The following is a 24,368-nucleotide window of genomic DNA, read 5'->3' as shown; positions in this document are numbered from 1 at the left end:
AAAGGATACTAAATATATTTTATAATTGAAAACAGGACCGCAAAATAAACCTTTTTTTTAAAGGTTTTTCTTTTATATATTCAATAATATTATTATTATCAATTCATATCATAATTCACGAATATTCAATTCATAGCCTTTGTGCTATAATATTATTAAATACGTAAAAGTAAAACTTTAAATGAAAATGGAGTTCCACAAATAAAATTACAATTTTTATTGGAACTACTTTTCTTTAACTTTTGAAGGTTATACCAGTAAAATGTTGTTTAATAACTAACCCAATGGTCGAGTTGTTAAGACGCTGTCCCGGTAAGACAAAAGATCCTGGGTTCGATTCCTAGTTGTTTTTATTGTTTCTTTGTTTACATTAGAATTTTTAACCTTAAAATTATATTTCGAGAGAACAATGTTGTTATATTAATATTTCTACAAATTCGGTACCTACTAAGCTAATAAGGAATAATATAATAAAAGAATTTGAGTAAAAATATTTAGACTTTCAAATAATATTTTCATGTAAATCAAAAAACACCGATTCTGAATATACTTATATATTTTTACTCTCAGAATTAATAAACGCTTTACTGTGTGTACGCTTCATGATTGGTCGAATGAAATCTGATGTCAAATGTACTCCGCCTTAAGTTGTACAATGTAATAATTAAACATCCATTTCTGTTACATGCATACTTCGATAATAAGAGGGAGAGGTCACTATACAGTTTTTAATTGTGTAATTATGAATGTTGATATAAGTTTTTGAAATGATTTGTGTTTGTCTTTTCAGTTTTATCAATTATTTTAACTAACATCGTAGTATCTCCTGACATTTTAGAAAGTTTTGTTAAATTCAAAGCAGTAAAATTGAAACTATTTCATAATATAATGCAACTCAAACAACTAGCGCGACCGCGACTAAAATCGCCAAGTTAACGTGTATACGCTTCTGCGGTATTGGACATACACCCACGATATGCCTTAGTACATTCTTATCTTATAATTGGATATACACCCACGATATGCCTTAGTACATTCTTATCTTATAATTGGACATACACCCACGATATGCCTTAGTACATTCTTATCTTATAATTGGACATACACCCACAAAATGCCTTAGTACATTCTTATCTTATAATTGGACATACACCCACGATATGCCTTAGTACATTCTTATCTTATAATTGGACATACACCCACGATATGCCTTAGTACATTCTTATCTTATAATTGGACATACACCCAGGATATGCCTTCGTACAAACTTAACTTATAATCTAGCTTTATTTCATTTAATTCTTAAATTTTTTCCGTTTCTCCGCAGGGGTAGGCAGAGAGGACGGACCGCCAAACAACTCGGTCACACCTCACACTCCTTGCCTCATTCACATTCATACATACTCTTCTATTGTTCTGACTCTTGACATGGCCCGACTCAAGTATCTGTTTCACTTGGTCGTGCCATGTCTTCCTTGGGCGTCCCCGACTTCTGCTACCATTCACATTTGCATCGTATATTTTCCTTACACTCCTTTCTTCGCTCATTCGCTCTACATGCCCAAACCATCTAAGCGTCCCTTTCTTGATCTTACTCATTACGCTTACATCAGCCTTGCACTCTTTGCGGATCTCCACATTCCTCACACTATCATACATGGTTTTACCACACATACGCCTCAGGGATTTCATTTCAGCATTCAATCTACTAATATGGAAATATATAAACCGCGTACTGTGGTTTAAAGCCTATCATTTCATCCCACGTTTGTAGATTTTATAATTGCACTGTTTGCGGAAATTTAAAAATAAATTCTAAAAAATCCTCTACCTAAATTTAGGCACCAAAATATGGTTAGCTATTGTTTGACTGGTTATATTAAATTACGAATGCACTGCGTCTGTCTCGACACGGGTATCCTTCCCATTGCCACAAACCACGACTTACACTCGGGTTTGCATCTCTAGTACTTATCCACAAACCTCGACTTACACTCGGGCTGGAGTAGTAAGAGTATAATGAGTTCACGGCTGTAATGAGGAATGACAAAACAATATTTTAGTTCAAGCTTATCTTCATATAATTGTGGACTGTTATAACGAGATCGATTCACTGATATACCGAGCAAATAATTTTGTCAGCACAATTTCTGAACACACGAATGGGTCGTTGGGTGGAATCATCCAGATTGTCTCGCTAATTGTAAACAACACGACCTACCTATCTAGTTGCGAGTGACCTCCTCGCGACGTCTAGAGCTACCTACGACAATACGTTGCGAGTTGGTCTGGCACATTACGCCAACTCACTAGAAGGTTCTAGCCTGTTGCCTAGGAATAATAGCAGCGCCAATGAAAGTTCCAGTAGGACCCAGACTGAGCGAGTTGTCTCCGTTTTACTTGCGATCTCGCTTACCTACTGATGCCATCGGCCGGTCTGTATAAATAAGCCCGACGCAGCGAGCAGTCAGTCATTTAACAAGGCACAACGAGTGATAGGTCAACATTCTCGGCTCCACACAGATTCAACCATGGACTCCATCGGAACCGTCCCTGGCCAGCGCTACACCGGATCATAGCGCCCTGGATCCAGCGCATCTAACCAGCGCTACATCCCGACCAGCATGCACCTAGACCACGCAGCATCCTCCCTGGTCTATGCACCTCCCGTACAACCGCCTACAAGGTCCACCGCACCTTCGGCTTTCCTGTCAGCACTGGAGTATCTGAAGACCCACGTTCTTCGCCAGTTCCTGACCGTCAACGAGTCCGGTCACCAGCAGCGGCGTCGACTCAGCGCTTGACCAGCACATCACCCCCTGCATCCGGAGTGTACAACATCGGTCCTAAGTCATCTCTCATCACGACTACCTGACTCATGAAACACTGTGACCTTCACAACCTTGGTTGGAATTATTGAAGAATTTCCTATCTCGTTAGGGACAGATACATATTTTTATGGCACTAGCCGTGTAAGATTATCGGCTATGTGAACCATTGCTATCCATCGGGCACTATGTAAAATTGTCATAAAATCTGCAAGTCATGCGAAATTTGAGTTTTGCAAATTTGTTCCCTTTTTACAGGTTTACAGCGATATTCAAGAGTTAAGGTTTCAGTTGATTTTTTGAATTTCGTGTTATGCAAACCAGTTCTTCAAATATGATTCCATTTAGGAAATGCAATGTATTTAACCAAAACTTAGCCAAGTGGGCCGTATGAAATTGACATGCAGGCCGCGAGAATGGGGCTGCAGGTTGTGCATAACTGGTTTGTGACAAGTCAAATTTTACAGCCGAAAACAAAACAATCCAGCAAGCTAGTTATTTATGACAAGTGTGATTTTACAAAAGGTACGTACAGTACGCACGAGGTGGTGATAATAAGATTTAGTGATATTTTTCTTGGAAGCCTCGAACCAGGTGATGATAGTTATGATGCGTTGATTGTTTTGATGAGGAAATTGAGAAGCATGAAAGCAAAATCTTTAAAACAATCATTGATAGTAAATTTGAGAAATAAAAGTGTATTTTTCTAATTATTTTGTTAATAAGTAATTTAAAAAACCTACTTTGGATATAACGATTATTGGCTATAAAGAGCAAATTTAGTTGGTCCCCTCCCGTGCTCGTTACAACCAAATTTGACTGTATATATTTTTGATAGTTGGTGAAGTTTGGAAATTATCCATGTTTCCAATTTGTTGTGTTGGAAATTGGAGAAAATTTAGTCGGAGAATGAGTCGGGCCATTTTGATAAGAACTTATTTTTGCATAAAGCGTGAGGTGGGCTTTAATTTTATCAATGTTTTAATAATAATTATAACGGACATTGTTAGATATTTTTTCATCTCTTTTATAAATTCCACAACTTTTATAAAATGTGCCAACTCCACGCCACTGGCAAAAACTCACTCCCCGCTACTGGACAATTCTGTACCGATTTTAGACAAAATTGGTTGAAATTTCTGACTCCGAAATGCTCCGATACCACGCCGCCAACATACCACAGCTGGTCGGACCATTTAGTGAATTTGTCTATGGAATTCTCTCACACAGTTGTGAAAATAAACTAAAATATTATTCATTCTTTTATATTTTGTACATCTCCCCAGCGGTAGTAAAATGAAAAAAGTATTTGGGATACACTGCCAATGGGGAGGTATTAAATTGCCTTTATTGATAAAAAATCATGCTATAAAATTTCACTATTTATGTCATAAAATTTATATATTTGCGTATTCAACCTAATTTTTCCTATGCTTAGAACGACCACGGCTCAGCACCACTATTCGTATTTAGGTGTGAGATGGTACAATATATTATTGTCCAAAAATAAAATTAGTGTAACCGAAACTGTGAATTATGAACAATTCAAAAAGTTAATTAAGTCCCTAAAATTGGATAATGATATATTGTACCCCTAATTTTCTTACACTTACTCAATCTGTAAAAAATATATATTAATTTGATTGTCTTTAAAAAAAACTACTTTTCTAAATTTTTCTTGATATATTGTACCCTTAATTTCCTCACGCTTACTTAATCTGTAAAAAGATGAATTATTTTAATTATCTTTAAAAAAACAATTTTCTAATTTGTGTACCTATGTTAATATTATGTTTGTATTTATTTCAAAAGTTTTTGATTATTGTTAAATCATTAGAACTAAATGTAAAGACTCCTCCCATAAACACGAGCTCCTGGAGCTCAACTTATGGAGAAATAGAATAATAATGAACAAATTATTTATAAGTCTGCATATTGTTATCATTTATAATGTTAAATAATAAAAAATAAAAAAAAAATAAAAAAAAATAAAAATTTGCCTAATGAAACTAACCTATTTCGGAACACTACCGTACAGGGAACCTCGGAAAAATCTTAACTTTACATTCTTTACAAATTTGATTGACTAGGATCTTGTATCTTGATCTTGACAAACTAAAAATCTAGTTGTCAAGACACACTTGTTACCATATGTCATATAATCAAACACTGTATATGTTATACAGGTGAGCCGGTATAATTATTATAAAAAGCCAATTCAAACGACTGCCTTCAGCAAGTAACCTTTGTCAGCTTATAAAGCCCATCTAGCGGGGACAGATTTCCCCACCCTTTGTCGGCCGAATTAGATATAAGCAGCGAATTACTAAGAAATAAGAGTTTCGTAGCCAACAATGACATGATTCATTTTTTCTTCCTTTTGCACACGGAAATCAATATACTCACTCAAACGCCTGCGGAAAATATGTATAAAAACCAGCATCGAATGTACTAGCATTATATTTCTCATGGTGAATCTCTCCTCTAGCTTCCGGAACAACCATGGCTCGAATAAGGACAATAATGGCTGAGAACATCACCGGCGCCATGATTTCCACAATGGTCTGAACCTTGTGGCGTTTCTGCAGAAGCCAGTTCTTCCATATCAACAGGCAGAATTTCTGCCACCTGTGGCCCATTGTAATCTTCTACTATGTTCAATTCTCAGACACAACAATGTCCAATTATTTCTCCTACAACAATGAAAAGATTTACTTTATTCCATGGCAACCAAAATGGTGTTATTATATTTCTTTTGTTTCTTTTTTAGGCTGTCATATTCCTTGTAGCCACATCTAGTGCTTCCAAGTATACAGTAAGTACTTTCAATATTCCAACTAATTAACTCATTTCAATCTTGCTAATAGCGGGTTATTTATCATATAATAAATTATAAGAGCTCCTTGAGCTCACCTTATGGAGTCGAAGAATAATTAAGAAGAAAAATATATATTTTGCATACTGTTATTTTGTAATAAATATAAATATATATAATATAAAAAAACACCTTTATTAGTAAGAAGATGAGCATAGTTTATAAAATGTAAATAAATAAAACAATTTAAATGCACATAGTACCTTTCTTTTAACCAGTGGAAGGCCGATGGGTCTCCGAAGAACACGCGAGCATTCTAATATTTTCATTTTGAGATGCGATTTTGACCTTAATGCTTCGATTACTGTATGAAAAACAAATTCCACTTTTGATTTTAATGAATGGTGCTCAGCTTCGTGACCAGCTCCTGCAAGGAGGCCTTCAAGGAGTCCGTTGATATACTGGCCAATTCCTCCTGAGCTAGGCGTTTCAACTCCGGGTTCAATGCCAACATTGAGAAGAGAGTGGTTGCGGCATATGACTTCTGGATCTCGAGGTAGCGGACATTGTTCCAGTTGGCCGTCCCCAGACGCTGAAGGAGCTATACTAGCCGATTCCTCCTGAGCTAGGCGTTTCAACTCCGGGTTCAATGCCAACATTGAGAAGAGAGTGGTTGCGGCATATGACTTCTGGATCTCGAGGTAGCGGACATTGTTCCAGTTGGCCGTCCCCCGACGCTGAAGGAGCTATACTAGCATATTCCTCCTGAGCTAGGCGTTTCAACTCCGGGTTCAATGCCAACATTGAGAAGAGAGTGGTTGCGGCATATGACTTCTGGATCTCGAGGTAGCGGACATTGTTCCAGTTGGCCGTCCCCCGACGCTGAAGGAGCTATACTAGCCGATTCCTCCTGAGCTAGGCGTTTCAACTCCGGGTTCAATGCCAACATTGAGAAGAGAGTGGTTGCGGCATATGACTTCTGGATCTCGAGGTAGCGGACATTGTTCCAGTTGGCCGTCCCCCGACGCTGAAGGAGCTATACTAGCCGATTCCTCCTGAGCTAGGCGTTTCAACTCCGGGTTCAATGCCAACATTGAGAAGAGAGTGGTTGCGGCATATGACTTCTGGATCTCGAGGTAGCGGACATTGTTCCAGTTGGCCGTCCCCCGACGCTGAAGGAGCTATACTAGCCGATTCCTCCTGAGCTAGGCGTTTCAACTCCGGGTTCAATGCCAACATTGAGAAGAGAGTGGTTGCGGCATATGACTTCTGGATCTCGAGGTAGCGGACATTGTTCCAGTTGGCCGTCCCCCAACGCTGAAGGAGCTATACTAGCCGATTCCTCCTGAGCTAGGCGTTTCAACTCCGGGTTCAATGCCAACATTGAGAAGAGAGTGGTTGCGGCATATGACTTCTGGATCTCGAGGTAGCGGACATTGTTCCAGTTGGCCGTCCCCCGACGCTGAAGGAGCTATACTAGCCAATTCCTCCTGAGCTAGGCGTTTCAACTCCGGGTTCAATGCCAACATTGAGAAGAGAGTGGTTGCGGCATATGACTTCTGGATCTCGAGGTAGCGGACATTGTTCCAGTTGGCCGTCCCCCGACGCTGAAGGAGCTATACTAGCCAATTCCTCCTGAGCTAGGCGTTTCAACTCCGGGTTCAATGCCAACATTGAGAAGAGAGTGGTTGCGGCATATGACTTCTGGATCTCGAGGTAGCGGACATTGTTCCAGTTGGCCGTCCCCCGACGCTGAAGGAGCTATACTAGCCGATTCCTCCTGAGCTAGGCGTTTCAACTCCGGGTTCAATGCCAACATTGAGAAGAGAGTGGTTGCGGCATATGACTTCTGGATCTCGAGGTAGCGGACATTGTTCCAGTTGGCCGTCCCCCGACGCTGAAGGAGCTATACTAGCCAATTCCTCCTGAGCTAGGCGTTTCAACTCCGGGTTCAATGCCAACATTGAGAAGAGAGTGGTTGCGGCATATGACTTCTGGATCTCGAGGTAGCGGACATTGTTCCAGTTGGCCGTCCCCCGACGCTGAAGGAGCTATACTAGCCGATTCCTCCTGAGCTAGGCGTTTCAACTCCGGGTTCAATGCCAACATTGAGAAGAGAGTGGTTGCGGCATATGACTTCTGGATCTCGAGGTAGCGGACATTGTTCCAGTTGGCCGTCCCCCGACGCTGAAGGAGCTATACTAGCCGATTCCTCCTGAGCTAGGCGTTTCAACTCCGGGTTCAATGCCAACATTGAGAAGAGAGTGGTTGCGGCATATGACTTCTGGATCTCGAGGTAGCGGACATTGTTCCAGTTGGCCGTCCCCCGACGCTGAAGGAGCTATACTAGCCAATTCCTCCTGAGCTAGGCGTTTCAACTCCGGGTTCAATGCCAACATTGAGAAGAGAGTGGTTGCGGCATATGACTTCTGGATCTCGAGGTAGCGGACATTGTTCCAGTTGGCCGTCCCCCGACGCTGAAGGAGCTATACTAGCCGATTCCTCCTGAGCTAGGCGTTTCAACTCCGGGTTCAATGCCAACATTGAGAAGAGAGTGGTTGCGGCATATGACTTCTGGATCTCGAGGTAGCGGACATTGTTCCAGTTGGCCGTCCCCCGACGCTGAAGGAGCTATACTAGCCGATTCCTCCTGAGCTAGGCGTTTCAACTCCGGGTTCAATGCCAACATTGAGAAGAGAGTGGTTGCGGCATATGACTTCTGGATCTCGAGGTAGCGGACATTGTTCCAGTTGGCCGTCCCCCAACGCTGAAGGAGCTATACTAGCCGATTCCTCCTGAGCTAGGCGTTTCAACTCCGGGTTCAATGCCAACATTGAGAAGAGAGTGGTTGCGGCATATGACTTCTGGATCTCGAGGTAGCGGACATTGTTCCAGTTGGCCGTCCCCCGACGCTGAAGGAGCTATACTAGCCAATTCCTCCTGAGCTAGGCGTTTCAACTCCGGGTTCAATGCCAACATTGAGAAGAGAGTGGTTGCGGCATATGACTTCTGGATCTCGAGGTAGCGGACATTGTTCCAGTTGGCCGTCCCCCGACGCTGAAGGAGCTATACTAGCCAATTCCTCCTGAGCTAGGCGTTTCAACTCCGGGTTCAATGCCAACATTGAGAAGAGAGTGGTTGCGGCATATGACTTCTGGATCTCGAGGTAGCGGACATTGTTCCAGTTGGCCGTCCCCCGACGCTGAAGGAGCTATACTAGCCGATTCCTCCTGAGCTAGGCGTTTCAACTCCGGGTTCAATGCCAACATTGAGAAGAGAGTGGTTGCGGCATATGACTTCTGGATCTCGAGGTAGCGGACATTGTTCCAGTTGGCCGTCCCCCGACGCTGAAGGAGCTATACTAGCCAATTCCTCCTGAGCTAGGCGTTTCAACTCCGGGTTCAATGCCAACATTGAGAAGAGAGTGGTTGCGGCATATGACTTCTGGATCTCGAGGTAGCGGACATTGTTCCAGTTGGCCGTCCCCCGACGCTGAAGGAGCTATACTAGCCGATTCCTCCTGAGCTAGGCGTTTCAACTCCGGGTTCAATGCCAACATTGAGAAGAGAGTGGTTGCGGCATATGACTTCTGGATCTCGAGGTAGCGGACATTGTTCCAGTTGGCCGTCCCCCGACGCTGAAGGAGCTATACTAGCCGATTCCTCCTGAGCTAGGCGTTTCAACTCCGGGTTCAATGCCAACATTGAGAAGAGAGTGGTTGCGGCATATGACTTCTGGATCTCGAGGTAGCGGACATTGTTCCAGTTGGCCGTCCCCCGACGCTGAAGGAGCTATACTAGCCAATTCCTCCTGAGCTAGGCGTTTCAACTCCGGGTTCAATGCCAACATTGAGAAGAGAGTGGTTGCGGCATATGACTTCTGGATCTCGAGGTAGCGGACATTGTTCCAGTTGGCCGTCCCCCGACGCTGAAGGAGCTATACTAGCCGATTCCTCCTGAGCTAGGCGTTTCAACTCCGGGTTCAATGCCAACATTGAGAAGAGAGTGGTTGCGGCATATGACTTCTGGATCTCGAGGTAGCGGACATTGTTCCAGTTGGCCGTCCCCCGACGCTGAAGGAGCTATACTAGCCGATTCCTCCTGAGCTAGGCGTTTCAACTCCGGGTTCAATGCCAACATTGAGAAGAGAGTGGTTGCGGCATATGACTTCTGGATCTCGAGGTAGCGGACATTGTTCCAGTTGGCCGTCCCCAGACGCTGAAGGAGCTCCACTTTTTTCACCCTCCAGGGAGGGTGAAAAAAGTGGAGCTTAATTTATTTACGGCCAACCCAGGGGTTGGCCGTAAATAAATCGTAATTTTCAGGGTTCCAACAGTAGCACTGTTAATATCCTCAAAAAAAAAAGAGTTTAATTTGCACATTACTGAAAAATAGGTTATTTTACAGTATTTGATGTTTGTAAACAAACCAAAAGTGTTTGACCTTCGCAAAATGAATTCTAATGGAGCATGAAATTGTGGCATCCCTACTACTAGCGCCGCCTGACGGATACAGTTGGGACTAGCAGGTGACATTGGCGGGAGATTTAAACTAAGAATTACACACGAAATTGGTAAGAAAAGTTGATTTGGATTATAGGTTTTAAATAAATCCTATGCTACATAATGAATGTTTATGTATGTATCTCCATTGTTATACCTGACGACTGACTGATCTGATTCTCTCTGTCCACAGAATTGCATTTTTATTTGCGCACTCACAGAGGGTTAACGTGGTCTAACTATCCTCTGCACCGTCACACTTGATGCGTCTTAACTTCTACAATGGCTGCACTGCTGTTGCGGTTGCGTTCACTATACATTGCAGATCTTACCTTTCTTTTAATGAATGTTGATGTATGTGTTTCTGTTGTATGTATACCTGACGACTGACTAATCTGATGCTGCCTCTGTCCACAGAACTGCATTTTTATTTGACAGGTTATACATTTAAATAACGAAACTGATGATAATATTCTCTATACTATTTAATTATTAGTTATTCATACATTTCACTTAGATATTATTTAATGCTGCATTCATTTTATCCCCATCTGAAAAATAAAAGAAGAGTGTTAATACAAAAGAACAGTTACAGCAAGTATTTAGTCATGCATTGTTTATTAGTAGACTATAATATTATATGCATATTATGTATATGTATTACATCAGTGAATAAATCACTGAGGTTCTGTCTGTGCAGATATAGAGATTGCCTTGTTTCCAACTCTAGAACACGCAACATACATATAACTGTCCATGTAAGAAGCAATCCGTGTCTAGATCTTAACTGCACAGTTCTAATGTTGATGGTGATTACAAACGCCAATCCAATTGGGAATTGCAAATTACGCTCTTAAATTGAAATGGCAAATCGGTTGGAATCATAGGAATATGAGGAATGAAGACATTGGGAATTGTCAAGATTGTTGCTTCTACGACATTGCCATTAATTTTTTTACTGTAAGCCGCGTGATCGGGGAATTATACGTAATGTTTGTCTGAAATCTTCTGCAAGGAATATTAATACGTTCCCAAATGGCCTGACATTTCCACGCAAATCTTGCTATTATCAATCAAAAGCCTCGAGCGATTTTTTGTGCACCATTGTGCATCCATCCCAAACAATAAGTTTGCATTTCTGTAATACTTTTCCCATGTCGGATGCTTTGGAAATGTTGCATGTAGGAGTTCCAATGAAGTGTATTTTCAACGCAAATTTCAAAGCGGAATGAGCACTTCTTCCACCTGGTAGCAATGTCGCAAGTATTCCAGACGACGCAAGAGCTAAGGCTATGTCATTTTAAGATCAAATTGCTGCAAGAATCCAACTAATTAGGAAGGTTTTCAGTTCCTCCTGGCGCATCTAAGAAGAAAATTTCTGGTTGCACGCCAAAAAGTGCCATGTAACTGCATTTATTCAATGTACTTGATCGATTTAATTGAGTTACAGTATTCCACGTTTATGTGCGCTATATGTATATGTTTTTGATAGCAAAGGTGAATATGGAACAACCCACCTGTTATATATTCCGATGTCACCGTTTTACATTTTTATTGTTGCTAATTTACCGTCATCTTCTGTCTAAAGGATATCCATCATTTTTCGTAACTGTGTTGGATACTAACGCTCGAAGATATCGCTTTGAGCATTTTGCGTCTATCATGCATGGTGAATTTGGATTCAGTGATGCAAGGTCCGTGTCATATTTTTCATCGCAACTTCATGCAAATTCTTATCGGTATCGGGTATCTCAGCGCATATTACATCGTCGATGTAATATGGCAATCCACTGAATACATCCAGCAGCACACAGACCCAAACACTTCATATTTTAACATGAAATCCATCAGCCATTTCAGCTTCTGCCTGAAAACACGTGCATGTCATGCCTATCCACGACGATTGCCCGGGACTGCAGGACAGCTGTTGTATATGGTCCCAAGCTGGAATGCACGTGAAGGTAATGAATAGGTCTGGATGCCCGTAGTGAGTGACTGCCTGTATATGAAGGTTAGTGCATCTCGCAAATTAACCTATTCTTCAGAGCGAAGTTTGGTCTGATTCAAACGGATGAATATAAATCGTTCTGTTTCGATTTTTGGATACATATTGGTGAAACAATTGACGGCATTTCAGAATTACTTCATTCTCACAAATAATTTCTTGGTATGATTTTGTCTGTTTCATTGGTCTGCATTTCATATTTGTTTCTTCGCCACTGACTGTATTTATCATCTTCTAGTTGAAGTGATATCTATCGGTACCACTCCAAAAAATGATTGGATATTGCAGGGCATCGTAGCATCCATGAGTTTCTGCAACTTCTGTCAATTGATCGTTTCTCCGATGAAGCACAATACACCTCTAGGTTGGAATTGATTTCCGACTATAATAATTGACACTTTGTCTATCGGAGAATTGACGAACTGCGCAGTCACACTCAACGTTATGATTCAATTGGAAGAACTAAAACAGGAAACAGATATGGTAGACGTGTGGTTTCAACAGGACGGTGCTATGGCCCATACTGCTCGATGTTCCCTGCGCTCCTCGTCTCTGTCTCTCGGAGGGGTGGCCCGCATTTGCGACTTGTTCCTGTGGGGACCTTGGAAGAACTCAAGGATCGAATTCAGGAGGAAATGGTGGTATAATGTAGTATTCAGTACATAGTAGGTCGGTATCAGCAACATGGTTACAATTCATGCGAGGCATCCTCGTGATAAGTAGATGATGATATGTAATAGTAGTAGTAACCTGTAGTGAGCGTAGGCCCTGTTGGCCTCGCACTGGCGGTGCAAGTCCTGCTTGCGCTTGACCACCTTGCCGCGGTTGTTGGCCGCATCCATCAGCTCCCAGGCCAGCTGCTTGGCCATGTTCAGCTTGCTGTAGTCACGGTCCTTGGCCGCCTGCAGGATCCAACGTTGGGCCATGAAGCGAGCGCGGCGCTCCGTCACCGGGATGGGCACCTACGACCACACAACCATCCATATAGTTAAAACATCTGCGGCGGATATGTTAGTAGCTTTCTTTATAAATACTCCTGGTGGGGATTTATAGTAGTTGATTTGACAGGCCGTGGGCAGAAGGGCATGTTCACTTATGTGGGCAACTAGGCGGATCTGCGCCGCGCCAGATGTAACAGGTATTGAGGGTAACGAGCGGGCTGACAAACTAGCGAGGAAACTGTATGAATGAATGCCTACCTGGTAGGTAGCACCCCCTCTCTTGATGGGGGTCAGTTGCAGGAGAGGCTGAGTGTTCAGGATGGCGTTGTGCAGGATTACTTTAGGGCTCAACTCAATGGTGTCCTTTTCTGCTTGAGTCTCACATAGATGGTATCTCTCTATTTGTGATCTTTTGATGATTTCAAATGTCTCTTCTAGCAGCTGACGAGCACGTAATTTCTTGCCATCTTTCATTACGTAATTTGTGAATTTGCTGAAATGGTTCAGAAAATACAAAATTACAAATGTGACGAAAATACAAAATAAATAATACTACATTTGTAGTATTTAAACTATTTAGGTTTAGATTAACCCCTGATTATATAATCAACATATTTATTGTGTATGAAATATGAAATAAAACCAACCATTCTTAAATACTTCAAAACATTATAATGATCACCGATGGAAATGAAATAGAGTGGGACAACTATCACTGCCAATTTATTAACTTCACACAGGAGGTTCAGGAGATGCCGTGCAGAGGATAAGCAACGTTCCGGACTAATTTAGGCAGTAAAAGGGTTCAAAACATATTTTTTGTTGTGACTTAATTACAAAATGATTAGGTATTAATCTATTAACACTAAATGAAGGTGTCTGGAAATTAGTAGTACAAGCGGGAAACCAGTGAATCAACATCACATATAGAATCCAAAAAAAACCTCTTTTTTCAATTTGCGCTTCTTGATTTTTATTTTTAATTTTAAAGTATTTTTTCAGCAAGTTTTTAGTTTTACTTTTATTGAAAAAAAACTTTTGGGGACGGGTCTACGCTTCCATGCATTTGAAAAGACATAAAACTCGTAGCGACCGATTTTTTTAAAATTTGACCTAAAACATTCCATTATTATTTTTCGGAATAACTTATTGAGTAAAACCTCAAATTATAATATTTAAATATTGAAGACAATATTAGTGATTCTTAAACGCAAATCTGAAACAGAAAAATCAGAAAAGGAAACGGTCACATCTGGGACTCGAACCCAGGACCCTTGTCTTTCCGGGACAATGCTCTACCAACTGCGCTAATGGGACCCTATCCTCATCGGTCACTTTTAACTGTATCATACTTCGAATAAGAACTACCAACGTTGTCTTCATTTTTTCACCGCACATTTTTATTGGCAACTATCTTTATGTATGATCGCAAGATTCAACCCGAACTAAATGCAATCCTAGACAGCGTCTTATAGATAAACCTATCTTATTGTTTTTATTTTTAATGTGCGACATCTATTGACTTTTTCTGCAAGTCTAGAAATGAATTATTATTTTTCGGAATAACTTATTGAGTAAAACCTCAAATTATAATATTTAAATATTGAAGACAATATTAGTGATTCTTAAACGCAAATCTGAAACAGAAAAATCAGAAAAGGAAACGGTCACATCTGGGACTCGAACCCAGGACTCTTGTCTTTCCGGGACAATGCTCTACCAACTGCGCTAATGGGACCCTATCCTCATCGGTCACTTTTAACTGTATCATACTTCGAATAAGAACTACCAACGTTGTCTTCATTTTTTCACCGCACATTTTTATTGGCAACTATCTTTATGTATGATCGCAAGATTCAACCCGAACTAAATGCAATCCTAGACAGCGTCTTATAGATAAACCTATCTTATTGTTTTTATTTTTAATGTGCGACATCTATTGACTTTTTCTGCAAGTCTAGAAATGAATTATTATTTTTCGGAATAACTTATTGAGTAAAACCTCAAATTATAATATTTAAATATTGAAGACAATATTAGTGATTCTTAAACGCAAATCTGAAACAGAAAAATCAGAAAAGGAAACGGTCACATCTGGGACTCGAACCCAGGACTCTTGTCTTTCCGGGACAATGCTCTACCAACTGCGCTAATGGGACCCTATCCTCATCGGTCACTTTTAACTGTATCATACTTCGAATAAGAACTACCAACGTTGTCTTCATTTTTTCACCGCACATTTTTATTGGCAACTATCTTTATGTATGATCGCAAGATTCAACCCGAACTAAATGCAATCCTAGACAGCGTCTTATAGATAAACCTATCTTATTGTTTTTATTTTTAATGTGCGACATCTATTGACTTTTTCTGCAAGTCTAGAAATGAATTATTATTTTTCGGAATAACTTATTGAGTAAAACCTCAAATTATAATATTTAAATATTGAAGACAATATTAGTGATTCTTAAACGCAAATCTGAAACAGAAAAATCAGAAAAGGAAACGGTCACATCTGGGACTCGAACCCAGGACCCTTATATATATATAGTTATAGATAGTTGCCAATAAAAATGTGCGGTGAAAAAATGAAGACAACGTTGGTAGTTCTTATTCGAAGTATGATACAGTTAAAAGTGACCGATGAGGATAGGGTCCCATTAGCGCAGTTGGTAGAGCATTGTCCCGGAAAGACAAGGGTCTTGGGTTCGAGTCCCAGATGTGACCGTTTCCTTTTCTGATTTTTCTGTTTCAGATTTGCGTTTAAGAATCACTAATATTGTCTTCAATATTTAAAACATTCCAACTTCAACCTCGATTTGCTCAAAAAGTTATATGTACTACAAAAGCACTGTAGCAGATGTAGATGTACCAGTTTCCCGACCGTACTAGGAGTTCCAGACTCCACGTATAAAGGAGGGTAAACTGTAATATGTCTGATTTAGAAAAAGTCTGCTAGTTAATAATAGTAATTAAATGTGTGTATTGTTACCCGACAACTTCATCGTATAATTGGGAGGATGATTCGTAGGGCAGCGGAGGTTTAACAGAAGTGGTGCTGAGAGTTGTGGGATCTTCACTCTCTATGAGAGCATTCAACTTTTCTTTCTTGAAGACTGGGTCCACATAATACGGAGCAAATGTTGCCATGGCATTTTTGTTCACTGATGAGGCAGAAACTCTAGAAAAATTAACAGCATTATAATAAGTTAGCATATAATTTAGGTAGGTTACTACTAACAACTTATAATGTAATTATGCTACTGCATAACAAGTATTACGAAAGCAATTTCCAATTTTATTCCATTTTAAATTTTTTCTGACAGGACCATTTTCAGACAATCATCTCTAACAGAACAGTATTATGTTTGAATTTATTACAATGGAATTCCACCAAATATTAATATCATGCCGTTATACCATGCGTTTGATCAACTACGCACAATAGAAACAAGAGAGATGAACCGCAAATGAATATTGGCATGAAACAAAAGTGTTGCCAATATAATTTATCCAAAAATAATAATAAAAATTAGATAATTTATTGGGCCACTTTTGCGAAAAATCATTAGAGAAGTATAATACTACTGCAATCACTTATGCGCCCCACCTTTGTTTCTACATGCACAACAAAAGCGCCCTCGCTTGGAATATGCTTTCCAAATATGAAGATAAAGATTGGAGTAAATCTGGCTTCCAAGAAACTGGGCGTCTTATTCAGGGCTAGCAAATTCTTCAATAGTGACCAGCTACAAATGGTTCAGGAGCCTGCGAGGGTTCCGACTCATCGCTCAAATCCGTTAGACCTATTTCTAACCACTGTGCCACACGGATACAGGATTGAGGTCACAGCGCCGTTAGCACCTCTGACTGGTTGACAATGCTCTGAAGAAGTTCGACACAAAAAACGAGGCTTACCGAGCCTACAACACATCTCAAAGGTCAGAAAACATATCAGCATATAACAAAATGGTAAAGAAAAGCAAGAAGATTGTAAATAGGTCAAAATTCAAGCATGACCTACAGATTCCCGCATGGCAGCAGAGCGTTCTGGTCGCTTGCGGGCTTGATAGGTCGCAATTTCTGCAAATCCAGTCTACCACCTCTTACCGGAACTGACGGCTCGCTAGTAAACACCGCCGCCGAAAAGGACAACTTATTAGGTAAAATGTTTGCGGAAAACACAACCCTCGATGATCGGGGTGCTGTCCCGGGATCTGGCATAGGGATGTACTCCAGGTCTTACGGGGGCTCGATGTTAGTAAAGCTAGTGGGCCTGAAGGAATACCTGTTCCGGTATTGCAGAGGTGCGTTGGAGAAATAGCTCCATGTTAGTAAAGCTAGTGAGCCTGAAGGAATACCTGCCCTGGTATTACAGAGGTGCGTTGGAGAAATAGCTCAAAGAGTGTTTTAATGGAGACTTTTTCAAAGTTAGAAAATAACCTGCTGGTCCATAGGCTGGAGTAACAGAGTGGTGTTGCATCTTCTTAATTTTATCCTTGTTCTTTTAAATCATTGATGTAGACCGATTGAATATGCTCGCTAGATCAGCCGTGCTCACACCTCGTTCTCTCTTTTCAATGATTTTACGTTTTATTTCTACAGTTACTTTTAGTCTCTTATGGATGTCTTTTTTTGGTCTTTACTTCAGAGACATTTTTGCAAGGGTTAGTGTTTAATGTTTTAAAGTTTTTTGCACAAAAAAAATTACAAATAATGTCTGAACACAAGTTTGGAAAAATATGTAATCACATGCGACAATAACGTGATAGCGGAACGAGTGCTAACTAGAGACTAACGCACTGGCGCGGAAGTCCCGGCCCACAAGTGAGTGACGTGAAGATGGGACTTGTCCTTTCTGCGTCACTCGTTACGCCAAATGTAGCTCGTTAAAGGAGTATTTTTTTAATAAATAATTATAAGCAATAATTAGTCGCCTGCAATATCAATACAAATTGAAAATATCTCCCCAGTAAAAATATTGCAGGCGACTAATTATTGCTTATAATAATTTGTTATCCTTTGTGCTATGCATAAAAACCTTGCCTTATAAACATTAGTTTATCATAAAAATAAAATAATAATGAGTATTTTTTTCAGAATCTGTTTTACTTGTTATGAAAGGTAAATATGAATTAATACACACCTAAAATCCTTTCTATTTGATATAACACTGTGGAAGCTAATCGAAGCGAGTTCAGTAGGTAGGTACTACCAACATTATTTAAAAATCATTTAACCGGGGGCTAAAAAAGCACCTTTTTTTATAATACACATATTATTAATATGTAAAAAAGTCAGGGTTATTCCATTATAATTTATTTATTTATTATTTATTAACGCCCTATTGGGCTTTTACATAATAAGTTGACAGTATATGTATATAAGTGTAACATGTACATGGATAAAATAGCTAAATATAATTTATTCATAAGGTAATTAGAAAATAATATGGTAAAGTAAATGTATGAAGGTATAAAAAAGTATGAAGGCTAGACCTTTTTTTTTAAAGCTAATAAATACTACAAGTTAATACTTAGCAAAAAGGTCTAAAATTAGTTGCCTTTTGAAACTCTCAAAGTTATTAACACCAAATATGTCGATAAGTTTACAATATTTGTTTGCAAGGTGATGAATTCTTGGAATTGGTGAGTACAAAGAGTAGTTAGTATTGAGGTTATTGTTACATTTAAAAGTGTCTATGCTTCGAGTTTGTCTGGCAGGTACATTCATATAAATTAATTCCAATAATTCAGGGCTGTCAATGAGAGATTTGATAATTTTGAATAAAAATAATATATCAGTTAGAACTCTTCTATCCGATAGTTTGAGATGTCTGGTTTCGGTACGTAAGTTATTATAATTTATAAATTCGATGGGAATATTCATTTTAAAATTGATGTACCGAAGAAATTTATTTTGTACCTTTTCTAAGGCTTGAGAATGGACTTTGTAGAACGGTGACCATACTGTTGAATTATATTCTATTTTACTTCGTACTAATGAGCAATATAAATGTTTTAAAGTTAACACATTTTTAAACTTTGCCCCCATTCTCAAAATAAAACCGAGCATTCTCATTGCATCGCTAGTAGTTTCATCGATGTGTAAGTTAAACTGTAGACTTTCGTGGAATAAGATACCGAGATCTAGAATCTGTGAAACTCGAAGAAGATTAGCGCCATTAATGAAATAAGAAAAATGAAGAGGATTTTTACCTTTGTAAAAACTAATAATCTGGCATTTACTAATATTTAGTTGCAAATCATTTTCTGAACACCAAGCAAATAGTTTATTCAGATTCGACTGCAAAATAGCGCGATCATTATCATCTTTAATTATTCTGTAGATCTTCAAATCATCAGCAAATAACAGAACTTTGACTTTGCTAAAAATATTTACTATGTCATTGATGAACAAACAAAATAATATTGGGCCCAGATGAGATCCCTGCGGTACTCCACTTGATGCCGCAAATTTGTAAGAAGTGAATGAATCAACCTTTACCGCTAAGTACCTTCCCAACAGATAACTCTTAAACCATTCAAACATGCTCCCTCTCACTCCCAACAATTTTAATTTACGTATTAAGATTCTGTGGTTTACTTTATCAAATGCTTTACTGAAGTCAGTATATATGGAGTCAGTTTGATATGATGTGATAAAGCCATTAACGATATCATTAGTGTATAATATTAAATTGGAAAGCGTTGATCTTCCTTTAATAAATCCATGTTGAATTGGTAAGATTACTCGTTTAAATTGAGATATCAACTTGTCTAGTACTAGGCTTTCGAAAAGTTTGGGTAAAGTAGACATTATGCATATTGGCCTATAATTTGTTACTTCGCTCTTATTTCCTTTTTTGAAAATAGGCGTCAAATGACTAAACTTCCAAAGGTCAGGAAACACACCTGATGAGAGTGACTTCATAAATAACTTATGTATGGGATGTGACAATGAATGCATACAATTAACTAGGAATCTAGGTGGAACTTTATCGGGTCCTGAGGATTTGCGGGAATCGAGACTCTTCAGCTTAGACATAACGTCCTCTATAGTTACTGTACAGTCAGATATATCAAGGTTTTCAACCAAATTAGAACAAGAGTACTTACTGTCTACACTATTACTAACATATACACCACCAAAAAACTCAGCAAACAGATTAACAGTTTCCTGTAAATTTTGTGATTGTTTACAATCGAATGACATAGTACTAGGTATATAAGTTCCATTTTCTTTTTGGGATTTAATATATTTCCAAAAGAAATTTGAGTCCTCTATGAGAGAGCTTTCGACAACACTCATGTAACTGTTATAACATTTAGTAGAGAGCTTATTACATTCTGCCCTCATTTTTTGAAAGGCAGTATAATCGATAGCCATGTATAGTGTATTTATATCACCCGGTTTGTTTATTTACATCATTTGAGAGTGACTCTGATTAGAGGTTTGTTTCATTTTTTACAATCCGAAATACAATATTTACCGAAATAACTATTTATGTGGTGAGATGGTGAAAGATGCATTCCATACAACTAAAGCAAATTTTCATTTTACTTAATTGAAAATTAAAATGTTAAAATTAAATATCTCAAAAGGTTTAATTTGAAAAAAAGGAAAGCGTGGGCAGCTACCTTTATTACCTTTTTAACTATTAAATTTTAATATAAAAAACTTCCCTAAAAACCTGTTTTATATTTAATACGAACATACCAAAATGTCATAGTATGGACAGAAATTTTTGTAAATCATTACTTATAGTGGCCAGCAATCCTAAAAGTTTACCGAAATTTTAAATGGGTGGGTTAGTTTATTGCGAATCTTTGTATTTTTAGAGAAAAAGAAACATGTGAAAAAAATGCTAAAGGTGGGGCCAAAATCTGAGAGAATTTGAAAATTATGTGACCCGAAAGCGGCATTGCATTTCAAAACAAATCAATGAAATTGTAAGACGAAAATAAAAAAATCTGAATACTTTTGACGTATCAATTTAGAGGTTAGATTAATTAAAAATACATAATAATCATATGAAATACATACAGAATTAATGATTTATGTGTTTGGACCAAAGAGCGACGAATAAAACTGACTGCCATCGCAAAACTTGACACAATAAACGTATAATGTCCACCAAATTCACAATAAAATGACACAATATCCACTCTGTACCATAAATCAACTATCTATAGATTGATAACTCCGCCCTCTTTCCATACGTTTGCTTTGGTCAAGTTTTAACCATAGATCTGGCAAATTTGAATACACCACGCATCGCCGACGTCACACCACACCATCGACAAAGGATAGAGGAAATTTAAAAAAAGGCGCAACCATAGACAATTTAATTCTGCTTCGGAACCTACCTAAAACATAAGTAAAATGTCACCCAATACCACAAGGTCCTATCTGACAAAGCCCTGTCCTAAGAAAGAAATGACCTTTAAAGTATCTTCCTTTACAGCTCATTTTCTCAGGACAGCGTTTTATCAGAAGGAAGCTGAAAAACAAACTCATAATTACATGTACAATAATTTTATTTTTTAAATATAAACATGAAATACAATAATATAAGCACATAACACATTTAGAAGGTGAAATTACTGTATCAATATAAAACTAGCTGTTGGAAATGATAGTTATTTTTTTTCAACATCCAACGGCTATTGAAAAAAATATTGTCAATAAGGCAGTCAACGATTCAACCTACTGTTTTAGCTGTATTAGCGTCTAATTACATTATTATTATTTTTGTTTCCCTCCTACTTATCTTATTACTTAAATATTTATACCTTTCATATATAAATAGTAAGTATATAATACTTTTTAGTTTTAAAAACTTTATATGCCTTTTAGATATTTTTAACTTAGGAATAGTACACAACATAAAGAATGTAACAGTGTAAACAGAAAAGTAAATTTAACAATAGGTTATTGTTTTAAAAATACATATTGGCACCTGATAAATAAATAGGGTATAATAATAACAAATAAAAACACCAAATACAAGAGTAAAATTTAAAGAAGGTGTTGAGAGAATATTCATTATGTAATAAAAAAGTAGAACTATATATAAACTAGACATATAAAATAAACTAATTCGACTATTTTTTTATTAACACTAGTCGGTGACTGAAAATGGGCTGCAGACTAATACAGCCAAACTGAATAATGTAAACGCCGCATCAGAGAATATTTGGCTTAACATTACAAACGATAACAATATTTGACTTGTATATTTATTTTTTCGTTATTATTCTAATACTTATATGGAGATGTCAATAGAAAATTAATTGGCGAGGATACACCACAACCATACAATGGACCTGATTTAATGAGGAGCATGGCAGTACTACGATATTTAAAAGACGCTTATAGGAACAAATTGTGGTCCTAATTGGTTTTAACTTATTACAATAAATTAGTTATGACAACCATTTCTTCCTATATTTAGCATATTTTAAATGTCGCAGTACTGCTATTTTCTTCATGGAGTCAGATCCATTGTATGGTAGTGTATCCTTGCCAATTAATTTTCTATTGACATCGGTACATCATGCATTGATTATAAATGGTACAGTAATTTTGATAATGAATTGAATAAAAAAATTTTATGTTCGTTACAATTAAGCCAATCAAAACATATATATTTGGCAATGGTTTCTTCAATAACGGGCACAAGATATAAATTTTCGCAATTATAATTCAGTACATACTCGACGACATAATGAATTTCAAGAGCGTTGATAGCAAATTTCTTAGTGGGATAATTTAAGCAAAACCTCTCTGTGGGACGGTACTCGCTGGGATCATATGGGTCACCTATGCAAGATATTTTACATCTATGTTCTGCCATCACCTGTGCAGCAAGAGCAACGCTGCTGGTTGCAGAGAAGACATGACTGGGTCCTGCACTCATTTCTGGAGAAAAATATATCATAGTTAATATTTATTTACCAAAGAATTACAAATACACAACATAAATATATAATATACAGTTCACTAAACACACTAAATACAAATAAATAATAATAATAAAAAGACATATATATATATATATATATTTATATATATATATATATATATATATATATATATAGGTCCCACAACATTTATTGCGTCCGTGCGTAAATCCGTCTTTGGGCGTCCAGCACTTCTAGTTCTTTTTTTTAGATTATTTTTGTGAATATTGCACTATGTTTTACTCACAATAATCGCTAATATCATATATATATATATATATATATATATATATATATATATATATTTATATATACACACATCCATATATATGCACATACATACACATACATACACACATACATACATATACATATACACGTATGAATAATTCGGTAAGTAAATTTACAAGTTGATGCCATTAATTTTAATAAAATAAGAAATGATTTTATATACTCGTTTGTCAATGGAAGATAACAAAAATGCAATGTCGTAGGGGGGCAATATACCTGTATTGATCAGATCAGGTATGAAATTTTTATAATTATCATTTAAAGGGCAATTGAAAAAAATATGGTTGAGGTCCTCCTCTTCAAGACAACACTCACACATGGCAGAATTCTTAACCTGAATTCTTGTCAGGTGAACATTGTGGCAGCAATGTCCTATTCGCATACGGCAAATGGAAGAAGTTGAAAATTTGTTCAAAGAGAGCCCAGAAAACCACGGTTTTGAAGGAATCGTGGGCTGTAATTTGTAAAAATGATTACCCTTTGTTTTACTCGACTCATTCCAATAATTCTGCCATGTGGAGATCATGTTTTCTTTCAGTTTGACTAGAAGGTCGTCAGGGTTTAAGAAATTGTACAAAAACTCTCCGGTGTCGATGGCATCTTTCGCCAATAAATCTGCCTTTTCGTTACCAGGGATACCGCAGTGGCTAGGAATCCAAGCCAATGCGATCTCTCTGCCAGAGATAGCTAACGTATGTAATAAGGAGCGGATTCCAATACACAAATCATCTTCCGGGTAGTGGAAAGGGGAGGAGTTTAGTTTTTGAAGAGCACTCAGGGAATCGGAGAGAATTAAAAAATTTTCAATTTGAATACTTTCAACGTATTTTAAGGATTCTAAAATTAATAATAATAATAATAATTGGATAATTTGTAGAGCGCCGTTTTTGTGAAAAATCACCTCAAGGGCGCTGTAAAATTTATTTCCTAGGATCTACATTTGTTATTTCGACCAACTGTGCCAGCACGAGGTTCGTCATCCGTTCAGGCATGTGTCTGCCGCCAATATAGCGCTGACACGT

At 38.1% G+C, this 24,368-nt stretch overlaps 1 protein-coding gene across 1 annotated transcript in view; it reads right to left on the bottom strand.

Annotated features, from left to right (window-relative positions):
- LOC149418943 (phospholipid-transporting ATPase ABCA3-like) overlaps positions 1-21,317 on the bottom strand; it is an 80,339-nt gene extending 59,022 nt beyond the window's left edge. Inside the window, exons 1-5 of the mRNA XM_089637912.1 lie at positions 21,137-21,317; positions 16,083-16,271; positions 13,349-13,583; positions 12,957-13,111; positions 5,281-5,456 (exon numbers count right to left, since the gene is read on the bottom strand). Coding sequence (XP_089494038.1) covers positions 5,281-5,456; positions 12,957-13,111; positions 13,349-13,583; positions 16,083-16,271; positions 21,137-21,192 — 811 coding nt within the window. The 5' untranslated portion in view covers positions 21,193-21,317. The remainder of the gene's footprint in view (positions 1-5,280; positions 5,457-12,956; positions 13,112-13,348; positions 13,584-16,082; positions 16,272-21,136) is intronic.
- Positions 21,318-24,368: the final 3,051 nt, after the last annotated feature.

The sequence above is a fragment of the Hesperophylax consimilis genome, chromosome 12, assembly GCF_061612785.1.
Source record: "Hesperophylax consimilis isolate HC1 chromosome 12, BYU_Hcon_1.0, whole genome shotgun sequence".
Classification (NCBI taxonomy): Eukaryota; Metazoa; Arthropoda; class Insecta; order Trichoptera; family Limnephilidae; genus Hesperophylax; species Hesperophylax consimilis.
The sequence above is the reverse complement of the archived record's forward strand: the minus strand, read 5'-3'. Positions and strand labels throughout refer to the sequence as shown.